This window comes from Fusarium poae, chromosome 1 (assembly GCF_019609905.1).
Source record: "Fusarium poae strain DAOMC 252244 chromosome 1, whole genome shotgun sequence".
NCBI lineage: Eukaryota > Fungi > Ascomycota > Sordariomycetes > Hypocreales > Nectriaceae > Fusarium > Fusarium poae.
Window position 1 is genome coordinate 7,705,485 of NC_058399.1, and position 18,872 is coordinate 7,724,356.

Below are 18,872 nucleotides of genomic sequence, written 5' to 3' on the forward strand. Positions count from 1 at the left end.
TAGTACGCGAAGTGTTGGTAACTCCAGTGGATTCACGGCGACGGCGTTCAGCCTCTTCCTTTTCTTCCTCACGTCGACGACGTTCGTCGCTCTCATGATCTGAACCTTCATCGTCAGAGATGGGAGGCTGAGGGACTTCGCCAGTCTTGGGTCGGCGGATGGTACTCAGCGGTTTAGCACTGAACTCATTAATAGGTTTGAACGAAAGTTGTCTGTTGATCGATGTTCTCCACCATTCCATTGAGGATAGATGAGACACCTTAGCACGGGGATTGTCCAGTAATTCACGAGCAAGGGGATCAGCATCCACCAGTGATGCTGTGAAACTGCGGATCTGTGTCATGACATCCAGATCCCAGATAGTTACGGTGTCTAGTACAGCAGGGGTACCATATTCTTCAATCAATCGGAGGAAGCGGATTCCCCATCTAACCACCTTGTCATGCTTTCTCAGCAATTCGATGTCGCGAGCAATCTCATTATCAGGAAGATAGAAGCTATCGCGACGTGCGGTGCTGCTGCGGGCAGGTTGCTCAGTGACGTGATCGCTGCCTTCGTCACCCGAATCGGGCTCTCCCGGTTCTTTGGCCATATTGTTGACCGGTTAGGCGGGAAGGTATATAAGGGGTAAGAAGGAATCAATTGTCGCCAAACAGCAGATGCAGCTTCTTTGTGTTGTAATGGTCTAACGGTGATGGGCGTCACCTGTCTGTCGTTGCAATGAGGAATCGTCCCGCCGTGAACACTGCACTCTACCTGGCAAGGGGGTGTTCTCTTCGGGAGAACGGGCTATGTCTGACGGTTCAACCCGTCAATCGGTTTCGGAAAAAACGGTGATGTTGACAAATCCTTCAAGCTCCCCCTGATTGCAATATAATGTTAAAGACTTATGACTGATCTGCCACAGAATTTCACACTTATCACTCTCTCACACTCCTTGCACACTCCTAACCTTTCAGCGCTCCGCCAGGGTACCCCTTCTGAGAATCACTCGTAAGACCTGGCTATTCGTAAGGAATTATCCTTCCCCAGGCGTGCTGATACCTCAGGAGGACCTGGGGGGCTAATTAGCCTGAAAACCCTCTTTTTTGGGTGTATGGTCGGAAGGGTTTTGGGTTGACGTTGAGGAAATGTTCAGAAGTGAATTGGAAGGTGTTGTGGGGGGTGATGTAGATGTGTGATTGAAGACACGATGTGTTGCAGGGTTGTGTTAGCTCTCGGGCTACTGGAGCGCGCTGGTGGGTCGGCGACGCTTCCAAGAGGGCTGATTGGCTGAGAGTTAGGGTTCGATCCCCACTTATCGTGTTTTTTTATTTTTTCTTGTGGGCGCGTAATTGATCGTGAACAGGGGCAAGGAGGTAATAAGGTTAGGCGAAGATGAAAGAAAGGCTATTTCGGGCCTTGGCGTGCGTTATGTGGCGTTGATAGGGGATGTAATCCTGCGGATTACGATAGAATCGATTGAAGATTGATATGATCGATTGATGAAGGGTGATATCTTGATGGAATAGAGGACCACCAAGATACTTCAGCTTGGGCTCTTTATGAGTGTTTCCGGAGGTCTTTGTATGGTTTTTTCACTGATTGGAAATCAGATAGAATGAAGATTGATATAGGCTTGATAGCCTGCAGTAAATTGAAGATAGGGATCGTGATAAACGTGTAGCTGCTACCATTTGATAACAGATCACGCCTAGGGTCAGGGTGAGTTATCGTAAGGTGCATGATTCGTATTTGGCTAAGTCAGAATCTGTGCCGTAAGGGCACAGATCTCGCTGACTCATCCGGCTAATCCGGGTAAACTACGGATCGGGCAACTGAATTACCCGGTCAATTGATATGACGATGCCTTCATGCATCATTAATATAAATCTTTAGCTTATTCTTTATTACTAGCTAATATAATAATTAATTTTTCTTTATTATTATATTAATTATTATTTCTATAGGCTAAGGCCTTAAGGCTATTATCTATAGAGTTAAAGCTTACTTAATAAGATATATTTATATAGACTATTAATAATTAGCTATTATTATATAAGTAATTAATTAAAATAATTTATATATTATATTAGCTTTAAATATTAATATTAATAATTTCCTTATTTTTATTATTATATTATAAAAAAAAGAGAATTTTTTACTATCTATTTAAAGCTTATATTCTTATATAAGATTTAGACTTATATTAAGCCTTATAGTATTACTGCTTTTATTACTATTAATACTATTATATTATTATTAAATTTCCAAGCTTATAGCTTTATTTACTATAAGTTATATATTTTAATAATATTATTTTATATTACTTAATTTATATATAAATTAATAAAGATTTTATAAATTAAAGTTATTATAATAATCTTAGTTAGTATATAAAAAAGGGTAGTGTATATAAAGTAAATATATAACCCTACAATGTAAAGAGTATAAAGTAGGGTCCCTTTAAGTGCACTATGCTAAAAAATTAATGCCGCTATACTTTATACTTAATTAGGCTACCCTAAGCTGAATTAAGTAGGTCTTATATATATTGACATTAAAGGTACTTTAATTTATATGCAGTTTACATACTAAGATAAGTAGCTTTTATCTTTTAATATAAAATACTAAGACTAGCTAGCTTTTCCAGAGGGAATTAATCCTCTTCTAAAGGGCTTTCTACTAGACCCACTTTTCTATTAAATATTACCACAGTAGAAATATAAAAGGATTTATCTTATAACCGTAAGAAAATTAATAGAATTAATATTTAAGAATTTATTTAAAATTTATATATACTTATTATAATATAATATAATTAATATAATTTTTAAGGAATTTTATTCTACTTTTATAATAAGAATAATAATTAAATAAAGATGCCTTCTTATATACTATGGCTAGTAAGCTATTCAGCACAGTGGCGTTAATATTCTAGCACAGCGCACCTAAAGGGACCCCATAAAGTGGCCTACTGATTTTGTAGCGCTTCCAGTCGTCAATTTTTCTGATACCCACTAGACCCCAATCCAGTTAAAACGTGTGGCGCTGATTGTGGCGCTAGCGCTGTGCCACACCACCACCAAACCCCAATCAACCACAACCCATGTTCCAGATTCCAAATCACTCTAAAAACTTTACCAATCCATTCCTTTCATCAAAAAACAATATCAAGAGCATTTAATTGCAAAAATTGAACGCATCTCCCGAGGCGGGACTTGAACCCGCAACTTTCAGATTTACTTTTGCTATTTGTGTAGCTGTAAAAGTCTGACACGCTAACCAATTGCGTCACCCGGGATGGGACTTGATTTGTGAAAGAGAGAATCACTTTTGAATATATAAGCGTCAGTGCATTACTTGTAATAAATTCGCAACACGGAGGGTTTTGGGTTCAACTAATACTTTCCATATAATTCGCATTAGACTTCGAGGGATACCCATATCAACTTTCCATATAATGGTCTTTAGTTCCCTTGCTCTTTTGATCCTTGTTGCCATGTTTTATACTCTACAAAGGTAGCACAATAGTAGACGCCAAACACGATGTGCTTCTATTGCAGCAACGCGGTCTGACTTGAACGTCGTTCTGCGATCCTGCTGTCACTCTACCAGGCGATAGTTTCCCATCGGCCCTTCTCTCCCAAAACCATCCAGCATCAGTCTAGTTCCGAGTGCATCACTGGTAGCCACTCCAGCATAGTGTTAGTCGATCTGGAACGAGCTGCCGTGCCCACAACATTTCGTCCCATGCAGATGAGTCATCGATATGGTTATCCAAGAGGGTCATCCAACTTCCATTTACCTTTGTTAGCTTCCCCTTGTCGCATCCACAGAAAAGCTGTCGATCCGTCAATAATGCTCTTGTAATCTTTCCTCTCCCTGACATTTGAATCTCTCGGCGTATGTCTTGAATGGTGACACCGTCCAGGGACAGTAAGCAGTCATAACCCCCAAGGCGTTTTGTGAGCTCTAGTTTCAGCTATCGGAGGGCTACCGAAGCGCGAGTCGACATTGAGTTCACCAGAATTAGATCGTCAAACCCAACCGTATGCAGAGTGAGATTGTAACGTCATTGCCCAATAGGTCACTAGCATTGATGTTAAGACTTCAATGGGGTCCCGCAGCAAAGTTACGATCAGCTTGCAGGCACAATTGAATAGAATATGATGTGGTCACCTTAACAATCGAGAGTATCAACAAGGATATGTTGTAGAACCATCACAAAAAACATGTTCAGCATGACCCGTGGCTTTGCAGCGAGGGCTGAAAGTCAGTTAGAAACATCCTCGCTCTTGTTTCTATGTTATGATTGCATAGCTTGCTGCTTTAAAATTTCTGTAACTGGAGCAATTCACCCGATACATGACTAATATATTTCAAGAAATTTCCTATTAGAATGCAATCTACCATTGGAAAACTCGATAAACGGGCTTCTTGCCATATTTTATCTGGTGACATTAATCTAGTCTAATTACGGGCTTATTAACGGCAAGATTCACTGTAAAACGCAATGATGCAAGCCTCTCAGATCCTCCATTCCAGCATTATATCCAGTTATTATCACCCAGTCTAAGCGCAGCTATTCCCTTCGCACCTCCTTCAGGCTTAGCTCAGGTGACAATTCCTGTGAGGAATGCCAGCCATACGAAAGCATTCCTCGGAAAAGAATCATTTTAGCCGTTCCTGGAAATTGCACCACAGTTTGGTCTAGATCTCTTGTGGCATTAACATTGCCAGTGAAATCATTCTTACTTCATGCAATCCTGGTCCTTTAATATCATTTTGTCCTGAGTTGTTCGACCTGCCTAACAATCCGAGGAGAAAATCTGAGCGTCCACCATGAGACTACTCTCTCTGCTCTATGTGGCCTTTCTGTCACCCTTAGTTGACGCTATATCCATGGCTGATATACCGAATTGCGCAGTCAGTAAAGCGCCGCCTTTCTTCTCTTCAGACTTGCTCTAACGTCGAAAAAGATGCCGTGTGCGCTTCAAGCGTTTAACAGCGAAAATGGCTCCAACCAGACTGTGCAAGACATGTGCAAGGATGAGGATTTCCAAAGCAGTATAGCGGCTTGTGTCAGTCGAGTTTGTACATTAAGAGAAGGAATTGGTAAGTTATTTCGACCGTCAGTTCTTTTCCAAATTATTTTTGACATAATTCAACCTAGAATTCCAGAACTCTGTATCGTCAATATGCGACATTCCCACAGCAGACAACCGCGGAATGTATCGGGATATAATAATCGCCTTTGCAACTTTCTCCTTCACATTTGTGGGTTTGCGAGTGGCATCCAGATTGATTGTCAAAACGCCCTGGGGTCCTGATGATACTTGGGTGATAATAGCCTTTGTATGTATTCCCATCCTCCTCTATTCTCTTGTGTCTAACGCTGGTAGACTATTATGGTACCAACTACGGCCTTCATGTTACTTGGTAAGATCTACTCAATATGTTTTTGGAAATTCCTTTCCCATGTTTTGCTTCTGACTCTTCAACTAGCGATAAAAAATGGCTTCGGATCGCTTGCATCGATATATCGCAATGGAAACAACAGCTTCATCCTGCTCTACAAGGTATGTGCTTGATATCGACCCTTGTGTAAATATTGAAATAGTTTATATACTCACAGTCTTGTAGCACATATTCATATGGCAGATTCTTTACATGCTAGGTCTCGCTGCAGCCAAAACCTCGATTTTATTCTTCTACCTTCGCATATTCCCCGATGAAAAGTTTAGAATCATGGTCTGGATGACCATAGCATTCAATGCCGTTTCAATACTAGTCCTCCTTGTTCTCAACTTGACGCTAGGACAGGCTGTGAGAATAATATGGCATGGCGGTACGGATTATAACTCGAGTCTGAAGACATACAATGTTGTTTTTAAAGTCAACTCGGCAAGCACCGCGGTGAGCTTCGCTCTGGATATATGGATGCTCATCTTGCCCATGTCACAACTCTATAACCTCGGACTCAGACAACGTCAAAAGATTAAAGTAATGAGCATGTTTGGCATGGGTCTATTGTAAGTCCGCCCCGCATTGCATCGTATTTTTAGCAACTCGCTGCAAGTGGTCAACAAAGACTAACTAGGTACCAGCCTCACTGTAGTCAGTCTTGTCCGGCTTGTGATGCAGTCAAAGGTTCTTCCAAATCCGAGCGCAACAGGCACGTATATCTCAGCGGTTACAGGAGACATGTGCTAACACTTCTCGTTAGATGGTTCTTCGCACGCCATTGTTATTTTGGGTAGTGTTGAACTTTACGTCGGCGTTATGGTGGCTTGCGGGCCCTCTACAAATCAGTTGTTGCAATATATTCTCCCCCGGATACGACAACCGACCGAAGCTTCGACACATGCGAGTAATAGGCCTATTTTTGTTGACCGTCCTCTTGTACACATTGACAAGGACGAAGATGTACCGACATTGCATACTGATGGAGGTTTCACTACTACAACGATGAGCAGTACGATTAAAGACACAGCATGATAGTAATAGCCGTGACCAACATCACAGCTTCAAATAAGGGCTCACCGTACTCCGAGGCAATTCTTCTGTGTTCCGGAACGGAAATCAGGGTTCCTAATTAGGAAATAAGCAATCATGATTCAATAGTCAACTGTATGATCGATCAGCTGTGATTTGTAAATGTGGTGTCTGTCATGTGGAGGTGATATCGGATAACTGATGATTATTTTATCATGTTTAATCTCGATATCCAGGTTAAAATTACCCTTTTAGTCAAAATTCATTCCTCCACTAAGATTTCTCCATCACACGACCCAGACTCGAAAGCGGGGAAGAACCGCCACTCCGTCTTTATCAACTGCAACTATTCCCATTCCGGTTTATCTTTCCGTTGAGGCTCCCTTCACCCCGCGAGCGATAGATGGCAAAGTAACTAGACGGCTATCTCCCCGCATCAATAGACACTATCACAAATCAAACCCGATACGGAAAAAAGAGTCGGTATCGGCAATGTTTGTTTCCAGAATGAGACATGTTTTGTTTTGCTACATGAGGAAACACTATATATCATGACCTCTCCTCCCTTTTTCTCAACTCTTGTACTTTCTCTCTAGTAAAGACTTTTTTACACAGCAATCATGGGCCTCACACAGCATCATCCCTTTGACCCTCTCACTGGAGACGAAATCACTGCGGCTGTGGATGTCATCCGAAAGTATCAATCTGGTCAGCTCCTCTTCAATGCAGTCACCCTCCATGAGCCACGAAAGGCCGATATGCTCAAGTGGCTTGAGCATCCTTCTGGAGGAAACAAGCCTGCAAGGGTTGCAGATGTTACTGTGATTCTTCCCGATGGATCCGTCTACGATGGACTCGTCGATCTTAAGACGAGAAAAGTGCAGAAGTGGGAGAAGCTGGATGGTCTTCAACCAATTGTAAGTCCTTCTTCCATTTGTTAAAACGGGACAATTGGCTGATGAGATACTTAGATCACACCCGAAGAACTCGTTCTGGTTGAGGAGATCATGCGCAAGGATCCCAAGGTCATTGAACAATGTGAACTCTCTGGCATCCCCAAAGAGGACATGCACAAAGTCTACTGCGACCCTTGGACCATTGGCTACGATGAGCGTTTCGGAAGCAATATCCGTCTTCAACAAGCACTCATGTACTACCGCCCTGACCCCGATTGCTTCCAATACCAGTACCCTCTTGACTTTTGCCCCATTTACGACGGTGCCAAGAAGGCCATCATCCATATCGACATTCCCAGCGTGCGTCGCCCATTGAGCAAGCAGAAGCCCATCGACTACATCCCCCGGTACATCAACGAGAATGGCGGTTACCGCAAGGATATCACGCCCATCAACATCACTCAACCAGAGGGTGTGTCCTTCACCATGAACGGCCGCGTTCTTTCATGGCAGAACTTCAAGTTCCACATTGGTTTCAACTACAAGGAGGGTGTCGTGTTGAACCACATCACTTTCAACGACAAGGGCATCGAGAGACCCATCTTCTACCGTCTTTCCCTGTCTGAGATGGTTGTTCCTTACGGCGCACCAGAGCATCCTCACCATCGCAAGCACGCTTTTGATCTCGGCGAGTACGGCGCTGGATACTTGACCAACTCACTCGCCCTGGGTTGCGACTGCAAGGGTGTAATCCACTACCTCGACGCTGACTTTGCTCAGCGTGACGGTTCCGTCCGTACCATCAAGAATGCAATCTGCATCCACGAAGAAGACAACGGAATTCTCTTTAAGCACACTGACTTCCGCGATGACTCCGTGATCGTCACACGCGCGCGCAAGCTCATCGTGCAGCAGATCTTCACAGCAGCAAACTACGAGTATGCTTGCCAATGGGTCTTCCACCAAGACGGTACGATCCAACCTGAGATCAAGCTCACAGGTATCCTCAACACATATGCTCTCAACGAGGGTGAAGAGGCTGGACCTTGGGGAACAGAGGTGTACCCTCAAGTCAACGCTCACAACCATCAGCATCTCTTCTGCCTCCGAGCGAATCCCATGATCGATGGTGTGAACAACACGGTCAACATGGTTGACACTGTCGCCAGCGAGGCACCAGTTGGAAGCCCGCAAAACAAGTACGGTAACGCCTTCTATGCGAAGAAGACCAAGCTTCGCACGAGCGGTGAAGCCAAGACGGATTACAACGGTGCGACAAGTCGAACGTGGGAGATGGTCAACGAGAGCAAGATCCATCCTTATTCGAAGAAGCCTGTTTCTTATAAGCTTGTCAGCAGAGAGGTTCCCGGGCTTTTGCCTAAGGAAGGATCTCTTGTTTGGAAGCGTGCAGGTTTTGCTCGACACGCTGTGCACGTCACTCCTTGTAAGTTTATTATTAACCTAAAAGTCTACGAAGAAGCCTCGATACTAACCTTTCTCAGACCGCGACGATGAACTATGGGCTGCAGGTCGCCACGTCCCTCAAACATCTGGTGAACCCTCTCAGGGTCTTCCTGAGTGGATCGCTGAGGGAACGGCCAGCACCGAAAACACAGACATTGTTCTATGGCACACATTCGGAGTCACACACATTCCTGCGCCTGAGGATTTCCCCATCATGCCCGTTGAGCCGATGACATTGCTACTTCGCCCAAGAAACTTCTTTACCAACAACCCTTGTATGGATGTTCCACCTAGCTACTGCATCACACCCACACAAGTGGCCGAGAAGAAGGGTGCGTTGGATCAACATGACAAGGTCAGTCAGTTGGCGTTTGGTGGTAAGAGTTGTTGCTCTGGCGGAAACGCAGCTGCGAGATTGTAAAGTTAGATTCGTATCAGGTGGGAAGAGATTGCATATATCATAGCGTAATTTGATTAGTACTTGTTTATTCATATGCTTGATAGGCCTGATTCAAATCTCATGTTACTCAGAATAGACCCAATACTGGTTTGCAGCAATTCGTCCGCGTAGCAATATAGTAGTAAAGACTGGCTACGCCGAGTAAGCTGGATGATACGTGTCTCTTCTGAAGGTGTCGGCAATATTAATATAAATTTACAGCTACGAAAGGTCAAAGAAAGCCTGACCGAGCTGAGAAGTTCACATAGACTACTGTGGTAATAAATGCCAGCGTATATGATAACACCGCGAAGCTACGCAGTAATGATAATGTTAATTTCAATGATAACACACTATTGATAACCAACATTCGATAATAGGATCAGGTTAGACAATACTCGGGTCAGAACCCCTTTCAACCGGATCTGCAAGACGCTACATTAGCCTTATCCAGCCCATAGTCCTGGGACGTCCACACAAGGAAAGCCGGCTGTCTAGTTGTAACACGCTGGTGGTCGCGGAGATGTCCTAGCGCCAGAGTCCGGTCAGTTGGTAGCACTCAAATCCGGGAAAGGACGGGTTTGTCCCGGAGATGTGATAGCCCGAAGGAATGAAGCTAGTTGAGAAAGGAGAGGACGAAGGATTCGGACTAGACGACATATTTACCCAATGATTATCCCCTGAGAGCTACCTGACATGTGTTGGTTCAGGGCCACGTTCAGGTCGGAGCTGACTCGGATATTTTTAATCCCTCGTGGAAATTACTCGCTAGCTGTATGCAGATAATGGTTCCGAAGGTAAAGCCATGGGTGAAAGTTAGACCCAACGGTGACGTCTCGCGTAATTCCAACGCTTTTCTCACATTGGAAATGATAGGCAAAGTAGATTCTTGAAATATGACGCATTCGTCTTTATCTATGTTTGTGCTGTAGGCACGGATATTCTATCTATATGATTTTAAAAAGAAATATACATTTCTGGGTATTCTGATCCAGGTGTGACATGATCCAAGATCGTCAGAAAAAAGACATTAAAAAGAAATTCTATACTCCGTGATAGACCTTGACAACACCAGCCGCGGATCTTTCAGAAGACGTCTCCATGTCGTCTGTCCGCACGCTGTCTTTGCTATGGCTCATCAATTCGTCAGGAATACAACCCACTGGACCTCTTCGATCCTCGGGGCCTGCATCTTCGCTGGTAATCTGAACTTCGCGTTTGGCGTAGATCTTGAGCGGTAAAGCATAGCTGTTGTTGATCTCCTCCTCACTATCCACTTGATGCAAAGTGTGATCGGCGCGGATCTGCGAGCGCACACCGGAGCGATGGTTGGTAAAGTTGGACCGGTACGCTTTGGAAGGGTTGTTGGTGCTCTTTCCGTAGGTTGAGCCGCTGAAGGAACCAAGCTTGAAGATGCGACGCAGAAGTGTCCAGATATAAGGAAGGTTGGCGGTGATGATGGCGGTGGAGGATTCACGGATGTACCAGAATGTCCAGTTTGAGCCGAATGGTTCGTTAAATGAGTAGAATTTGTTGAGGATGGCGGAGAGGATAGTGAAAGCGCCGAGGGCGAAGACACCAATGAGGACAGCCTTGCGCTTCAATGGGAGCTGGGATTTGAGGAAGATTGGCATAGGAATGAGAATGATCATGACATCGGAGGTGATGTTGATGACGGCATTGGTAATGAGATGGTTTGTCGCAGCAGAACATTGAGCTGGGAATGTTAGCATAGTAAAGACGCGAGGCATTGATGGTGGACATACTGTTGTCCGGAGGAACTGCCCAGTACTGGCTGAATGGGCGACACCAGACTCCCAGATAGAGAATCTCCATAACGACGAAACCGGCCGTGACATAGGCAGCGACAAACTTGACAGCCAAGTTCTGGCTCAAACTCATACTATGGACAGGTTAGGACAAAGGTCTGATACAATGCGACGGAATACTAACGTGAGACGGTTGTACATGAGCAACAGACAATACTTCATAAGCCAGATAGTCAAGATTTGCATCTGCTCAACCACCAAAACCCATTTAGAACCATATTCTCGCTTGGCGATTTCTGCTGCGTCCAAGACGACGTTTTCGTTGGGGTCGATGAGGTTACTGCTCGTTTGCGAAATGATTGACATGCCCACCATAAGGATTGTATCGGTAAGCTGCGCACTGTTAGATCAGTTGTGTAGTGGTGAGATGATGTGGTAGACGGACCATTGCTATTATCATCAACAAATCCTCAACTTGTAACTTCTTGACTGAACCCAGCAACATCCTTCTTGATATCCTATTACCCAGAATGTCAGTCCAATTGTCCCCGATACAATCTGTAATTTTTCTTACATTCTGGCGATAACAATAACCCACGATAGACCGTACCAGGTCCATATCTCAGCTTCCAGCATCGTCATGGTTGCGGTGTTTTGTCTTTTCTTTTTTTGTTGTAACGTGTTAAGGCTGATGATGAAAGAGGTGTCAACGCTCGTCTTGGGTACGATCAGCGGTATTAATTTCGGTAAACGATCGACTGTTGGTTGGTTTTATGTATGTATGTATGTATGTAATGTCATCGAACGGGGGTTGGGTTTCAATTCGACTTGTCGAGGATGCAACGGTGCATGACTTGTATTGTTTTTGGGGTAATATCGCACCCGGTAAATAAAAGGGAGGGAAGAACCAAGACAAGACAGGACTAAAGAAACCAAGCCAGCAAAGTCAAGGTAACGCGGGGGTGGGTTAGGCTTAAGGGGGGAGGGGAAGGGAAGGACTTTATTTCTTCCTCCACACAGCGTTTGAATCGAGTGGAGTTTTAGAATCAGGGGCCCTCGATCGGGGAAGACGAATTGTGTCTTTCAGTCTGGGTTCGGGTACAGCAAGCTAAAGCTCGTGAAAGAAGCTAGAGAGAAAAAGACAAGTTGAAAGGCTCGGTTAGTCGGATGGTTTGTTAGCTTACAGTTAGCACGTCAGGGTTGCGGATATTAGTTTGGACTCGACCCAAGATATGGGTCTCTATACTAAGACGCCACTCGACAGTTGTCGCTGCGATAAATGAGGGGAGCCATAACCGATGACACCCGCCGAGTTGTAATGCGCGTATGTATCTGCAGACACAGTTGGTAATCGGGGCTTCAATTCTGTTGGTACAGGGGCTATCATCATTTCAGAATTGGCCCGAATCACTTCTGATTTGCTTCAAGGTCCCCCGGTATTAATCTTGATCCATCTCGTGGGACCGAGACACTCACTGCACGATGGAAGGAATGGGCATGCAGGTCGCCACGTTTAGAAGAAGCAACATCCCTGAATCCAGCACGATCTGCTTGCTCTTCTGCTTCCGAATTGGCCGACCTCAGCCGCTGACAAGGGGATGGCCCTGTCAGAGCTGAGCCAGTCAGGCCAGCACCATAAGCCGTCACGTCTAGAACCTTGAAAGAACGCAGCCAGTACAAGCCTTTCACAACCGCCCATGTCAAGCAAGGGTGGCGAGCTAGACTGCGACAGTGGCGCGTATGATCATCGCAGACAAACGTTGGCACATTCCAGTAACAACAATAATGAACGTTTGATGACCTACGAGGCTCTCATTCTCTTGACCACAATGAAGGCCTCTCAACTCTTGATCCTTCCCCCGTAATTCTGTGCTTTGGTCTGTCCTACAATAGAGTTTGCTAGTTTGTCTAGCCAAGCCACGATCGTGTGAACATCAGGGGCTCTGACTCGCCGATCACTCCACTTTAAGACATTGACACGTCTTGGGGGATCCTTGTCAACAGTCTGACATTTTTGTCTCGGTCTCAGTTTTGTGAGAAGAGGACCGAGCCGCAATCATTAGCTACATACTATGTAGCTATCACCAGCATTGTACGCCTATCTGAGCAACTCATATCTAAAGGATCAATAGTTTGGGTAGCGCGTCATCTGGTGTTAGTCTGTTTTTGGTGAAGAAAAGGAAGAAGCGAAGAACGCCATCGTGGCCTCGTTTAACCCTCCCCACTTACCGAATGAGGAATCTCGACTCTTTGTTTTTCTTGTCCCCTTCCGAGTGAGCGGTTTTATTCCATCCATGGCTGAAGATTATTCTATCCCTTGGTCCGTCCGTTGTTATCGCTTTGGCGTCTTTGTTATCCAAGCGTCTTCTGGTTTTATTCTAATGCAAGCCTCTTTCAACAGCGGAATTAATCCACCTTTTAAAAGATAAGTTAGTGTCGTCAAAGAATCAGGAGACATAGAGTTGTTACTCTTTGACGCCGCTAAGCTCTGACCCCTGAAGATATGAAGAAGCGGAATCCATTTCCCGCAATCCAACGCACGCGCACTTGCATTAATCGGAATGAGCTATCACTTGTCCCACCGAGATAGTCGAACTCTCGCCTCGAGTAATTAGATTTATTGCTTTTGTTTATCGTCTGGGGTAAAAAGCGAGTCGTACCAAGAGTATGGGCTGATACATACCTGAACTATCCAACAGTAGCTCATCTCAATCCCGTGTAGCCGTGTTTGTTCAGTGAACTATTACGTACTGCAGTATTGTTGGTAGCCAAGACGACAGAAACGTTCACGGGGCAGGTTCCGGTTTGACCTTAGTTAAAGGCCACTCCACTTGCGGGAGGCACAGCCTTAAGAGGGAGGTGTTAAACTCCACGATGGCCAGGGCTCGAAGTCGATTGGTCTGGATTGTGTTGTTCATCAGGCGATTGAAACGACTCCTCGGTTACAAGGTAATCTGGGGGTTTGGGGTTAGACTTGCGAATGCGATCAGACGACGGAATGGAAGAATTGTGGTATATATGAGAATGGTATATCCGCTAGTCAGGTAAGCCAAGACTTTTCTCATACCGTAGTAATAATAACATGCAATAGATTATGAATTGATGTTGCGTCAGAAAGAAGGACATGATTCTATTTACCTACATCGCGATATTTGTCACGATGCAACATTGAGGCTGACTGGTTGTGGCACAAGAAACGTGGCTGTGCTTAGTAATCGCACCTTGATGAGTTGGAAATACTCAATTGCGCAACATCACGTGAACAAGGCGACATTTCAAAGCGGCTCTGTCAGTTTCTGTCAAGATCCACGCCTTGCGGAGAAAAAGAAAATACATAATAATTAGACATCTCATTTCCACCATCACAAAAGCCACATCTAGATAGATCAGATAGATCTTGACAGCTCGGATCTACACTACTGAATCAGCCTCTGCCGATCTCTCGCAGATCAATACCTACCAACACGTCACTCAAAATGGTTCACCACATTACTTCAAACGATGAGCTTCAAAAGCTCCTCTCGTCAACAACATACGTCGCAGTTGACTTCTTTGCGGACTGGTGTCCTCCATGCAAAGCCATCGCCCCCGTCTACGAGCAACTCGCCACCAAGCACAGTGTCCCCGACGTTTTGGCCTTTGCCAAGGTCAACGTGGACCACGTCCAGGACGCCGCACGCCAATACGGTATCACTGCCATGCCAACCTTTATGTTCTTCAAGGAAGGAAATCAAGTCGCTGTCAATGGACAGGCCGTCATCAAGGGCGCTGACCCCAGAACTCTTGGAGCTGCTGCTGAGAAGTTGGGTGGTCTAGCGCAAAAGCGAGTCACTGGTGCTTAAGGGAATGAGACATTGAGAAAAAGGACGACGGGAATAGAAAAGACAAAAAGAAGAGGGCTCGGAAATTTACTCCAGGCTTCCTCGGCATTTGTGATGGCACGTAAAAGAAAGGACCTTTTGTGTACCTGCATTCGGGAGTTAAGGTTAGCGTTTTCGATAGGAATGGGGGGCCACACGTGGAAGAAATCAAAGATCAACGGTGCTGGCTTGTATGGACCGGATCGAGAACGAGCTACGGGATATAAGGCATGACTGTTTGCGGAAATATTTATGCTTTATGTGACGTCTGCTAAATGACCTCTGCCATCATCGTGGTGAAAAGTACAGTGTCATGATATTAGTATTTTCATAGTCATGGGCTACCAAAGGAATGCATGTTATGAAAATTTATTCAAGTAGATCTCCGCTTTGTTCTGCTGATGACTGTTCTGGTTAGCAATGCTCGAGACTGGTTATGCTTGGCAACAGACAGTAAATCAATAACCTACAGGTCTCTTGAATTCTGTCTCCTGTTTTGCATCATTTAGTCTGCAACATTGTCAAATCATCAAACTATTACGTGTAACCGAGACCAAGAGATAAAAAGGATGCAAGACTTAAGAGAACCTTTGGCAAGAATAGGTAAGATGAGGATACTATTCTGGACTGTGCGTGGACTTACGTCCGGAAGCATCTATCTAGATAATTATATGCGTGGGAATGCAGGATACAAGCATTTCAGCCATTGCTATTATCATGGCGAATGAATCTGTACTTTCTTGGCACGAGCATCATGTGTGTTGACCTTGTTCAGATCTAACTAAACGTTAAATGTTTTGTAGGAAGAAAGCTAGAGCCAGGAGGGCCGCATCAACAATAATCGTTAGGCATCTATCTTCGGTCTAGACCTCTTGACTAGCTCTATATTTTTGTTTAGTTACTGTCAACTCCAGGAACTAAAAGTTTCGTCTTTCCAGTCACCTAACACGGATTACAAATAGGACACAGGCTTGGCTCGACGCAAACGACTCATGAATTGGGCGACACATTCGAAACCGCTGTTTTGAAATTGACCACTGCCTCCGTTATCACATAGAGCATGTATCTTCCAATTATACATATAGAAGGTTATCAAGGCTTGGGTAATCCCGATACGGTTCGAAATCTCACCAGCCTCTTCTCATCTGTAATGGGAAGCTTGTTCACAACTACCTATACGAGCTATCAACATGTGCGAAGCAAGATGCTAATACATCGTTAGCGAGGGAAAACTTGTGGGCTTTTATTATGTCTCGAACGCTCTGAGTTGAGGTGTGCACAGTTTGAATGAAGCCTCTGGTGGGTATCCCCCCAAACCTGTATGATCATCAAACTGACGATAAGACCGATCAGTCAAATACATTTAGAAGACTAAGCGGCAGCGAGAGTAGTTTAGACTTTCCAGAATCAGAGAATGACCTTGAGATCTCGATTTATGACCAGATGTCGGTTACAATTTTCACGAACATAGTAGCTAATCACTTCCCCGCGCAAAGGATTCAAGCTACTGTATACTCTTTGCTACACAGCCTCTACCAAGACAAAACTCAGAGTCATTTTGAGCTTTTCTGCAAGGAAGAATGAGTGATTTTGATGACATTGAGTTAGTGTAAGTTGAAGATGGCAACTAATCCACGATACTACCCAACATGCGCGTTGGAGTCTCGTAAGTAGATAGAATTTCACCTCAACTCCCAAAAGAAAGACATGGATTCAGTTTATGACGATTACATTGAATTATTCGCCAATAAAACGTTGTGGCGCAGTGATACTCAGATCGGGGCAGTGCTGACATTTCATGGTGAACTCGGCCAGAATTTACCGACAATTCCTTGTCGAGAGCCAGGGTTGCCATCATCCATCGCCTATCACCATTGGTCAATCAGTCTGACTCGATCTCTATCACACGAACTATCACCAAAAACAAAAACTGTTTCTGACCATGAGTCCGAGATAAAATTCGGTCTCTGCAAAGGATTACTGGATTGGTTATCAATTGGAACTTGGGCTGAGGCTGTGTTGCAAAACTGAATGTCTGTCGATACTTATCTCGATTCTGGATGAGGCAGTGTTAGATGTCACATGTCGTGAAGGATCATCTCATCGGTCGTTGAGAATCGATGAGGTCAGTATCGAAGGAAGAAGGATATTAACATTAGACGATGATGGAGTATATACTCATACTACAAACTTTACTCCCTGAATCTAAGCAGTCACTAATTCAATATCAGCCAACATATCATTCTACTACAAATGTTCCTGTGTTCCCTCTCAAGCTCAACTGTTCAACCCGACAGTCTGAATATCCAACGCTCGAAAGATGGCAAACTTGTATTCGTTCCCAGAGCAAACACATCGTCCTCTCCGTCCAAGTCTCACACCCTCAACAGACCCTCAGAGTCAGGAGCCACAAGCATACCAGTCAATGTCGGAACCAACATTCAGTCCAACGGGCCTTCTGGGAGATAGATATGACCTACTTCGACAAGAAATGGTAGAAAGATCACGAGCTGCTATGCAGAGACCAAGAGAAAGTCCATTCAATGATGGTTTGCTTGGGGCTCTTGACGAGTACGAGAACCAACAGGCGGAAAGGCCTCGTGGTCAGAGGAGTTCATCAGACACTTGGGGAGTCGGTGTGGGATTGTCGAGAGTTCCTTCAAGAAGGTCTTATCGTGGGTCTGGTGATTTTCAGTATCCCAATCGACCTAGGAGGACTTCGAGCGTGTCTTCTACCAGAACCGACTCTCTCTACTGTGCACAAACCGGTGTCACTCCGCCACCTCTATTGGATATGTCATCCACAGTGCCGCAAAGACAACCACCATGGCGAGGGACGAGTGGCCGTGGCATAAGATCCTCTACTGGCCAGCCTTTGCTGTCCCTGGCAGGGAACTCAGGCAGTTCATGGGATACTCCTTCTTCCTCGAGTAGAAGCCGTTCCATGGTTGTTCGTCCTTCCGGTATAGAGAGATCTGATACTTGGCCAGATGGAGAGGGCTCTACGAAATTGAATCGAAGAGTTTCTTCAGCGACTACACCCGCTAGACCCACAGCCAGGAATGACGCTGCCAGGCTTGAGCCAGTTCGACGAGGAACTCTAAGACGACGTTGAGTTTGTGAATACTCGTGCTCGACTATGAGTTTGTTCTATTCGTCACTAGAGATAGTTGGAGAAGGGTTATTGATAAGAACAAGGGATGGTAATGTTAATGTATCCACAGTAATAATAATATATGCGTGTGCAGTTTCCTTTCTATCCAGGGTACTAGACGATACGAACACGTATTTCTACTCATTTGCTGGAAAACAATGATAGTCTACGTGAACCAGCCACCATGCTACGTCCTCTGACTTATGCTTGGGCTAGCAAGTCGTGATTAAACTTGGTTGGAGCTGCGGCCCGGGCCGCCGAAACATTATGTAGATATGGAAGCTTGTGCTGGTCTCCTATTCGTCTGCTCAACTTGGGGTCTGTGATTTCAAGTCAGCGTTATTGATTTGCCCGTTCGTGTTTGAGCCAATGAACCACGATATATCTGTGTATTAGGGCTCAGTAGGTTCCACATCAAGGAAAAGGAAGAGATTATCAAGCAATTTGTGACGAGTGACTCTTTCCATTGGCTCGTTTACTGAATTATTTCCAGTCTAGCCGTAAACACTAGAATCCTTTCAGCTCACGCAGCCTCAGCGCTTACTGTTGTACAAATGCCGCATCTTACCTGTCATATCGCGAAGATCAACCAGGCAGGGTTTCAGCATAGTCACCCTCCACTGTAGTTACATAGCGAGGGAGGTGATGACATAAAACCCGGGTCTTTCCCTATCTCCGGTTGACGCGACATTTGCTTCCCACAAACGAGTTTGATCAGTTACAATGGCTGTACGTAGTAGAACAACGGGTATTCTGAGTTATCTGCTCCCAGCTACAATCATTTTCTGTTGCTACATCACACCTACTACTGCA

At 44.8% G+C, this 18,872-nt stretch overlaps 5 protein-coding genes and 1 non-coding gene across 6 annotated transcripts; 4 read left to right on the top strand and 2 right to left on the bottom strand.

Annotated features, from left to right (window-relative positions):
* Window positions 1-3,185: 3,185 nt before the first annotated feature.
* FPOAC1_002510 lies at window positions 3,186-3,283 on the bottom strand. Its single transcript has one exon. It is a non-coding gene; the product is annotated as a tRNA-Lys (tRNA).
* A 1,678-nt stretch (window positions 3,284-4,961) lies between these two features.
* Window positions 4,962-6,581, top strand: FPOAC1_002511 (uncharacterized protein; the record flags this gene model as incomplete). The annotated part of the gene is made up of 7 exons (XM_044847089.1): window positions 4,962-5,097; window positions 5,156-5,337; window positions 5,385-5,421; window positions 5,488-5,561; window positions 5,626-6,014; window positions 6,360-6,457; window positions 6,508-6,581. The coding sequence occupies 7 exons, from the start codon at window positions 4,962-4,964 to the stop codon at window positions 6,579-6,581; spliced, it is 990 nt and encodes a 329-aa protein (XP_044713005.1).
* Window positions 6,582-7,097: 516 nt separating this feature from the next.
* Window positions 7,098-9,258, top strand: FPOAC1_002512 (uncharacterized protein; the record flags this gene model as incomplete). Its single annotated transcript, XM_044847090.1, has 3 exons — window positions 7,098-7,394; window positions 7,449-8,817; window positions 8,876-9,258. 3 exons carry the CDS (start codon window positions 7,098-7,100, stop codon window positions 9,256-9,258), a joined length of 2,049 nt encoding a protein of 682 aa, XP_044713006.1.
* Window positions 9,259-10,319: 1,061 nt separating this feature from the next.
* Window positions 10,320-11,687, bottom strand: FPOAC1_002513 (uncharacterized protein; the record flags this gene model as incomplete). Its single annotated transcript, XM_044847091.1, has 5 exons — window positions 10,320-10,993; window positions 11,043-11,179; window positions 11,230-11,438; window positions 11,491-11,563; window positions 11,620-11,687. 5 exons carry the CDS (start codon window positions 11,685-11,687, stop codon window positions 10,320-10,322), a joined length of 1,161 nt encoding a protein of 386 aa, XP_044713007.1.
* Window positions 11,688-14,521: 2,834 nt separating this feature from the next.
* FPOAC1_002514 (uncharacterized protein) lies at window positions 14,522-14,887 on the top strand (the record flags this gene model as incomplete). Its single annotated transcript, XM_044847092.1, has 1 exon — window positions 14,522-14,887. The coding sequence occupies one exon, from the start codon at window positions 14,522-14,524 to the stop codon at window positions 14,885-14,887; it is 366 nt and encodes a 121-aa protein (XP_044713008.1).
* Window positions 14,888-17,330: 2,443 nt separating this feature from the next.
* Window positions 17,331-18,020, top strand: FPOAC1_002515 (uncharacterized protein; the record flags this gene model as incomplete). The annotated part of the gene is made up of 1 exon (XM_044847093.1): window positions 17,331-18,020. One exon carries the CDS (start codon window positions 17,331-17,333, stop codon window positions 18,018-18,020), a length of 690 nt encoding a protein of 229 aa, XP_044713009.1.
* Window positions 18,021-18,872: the final 852 nt, after the last annotated feature.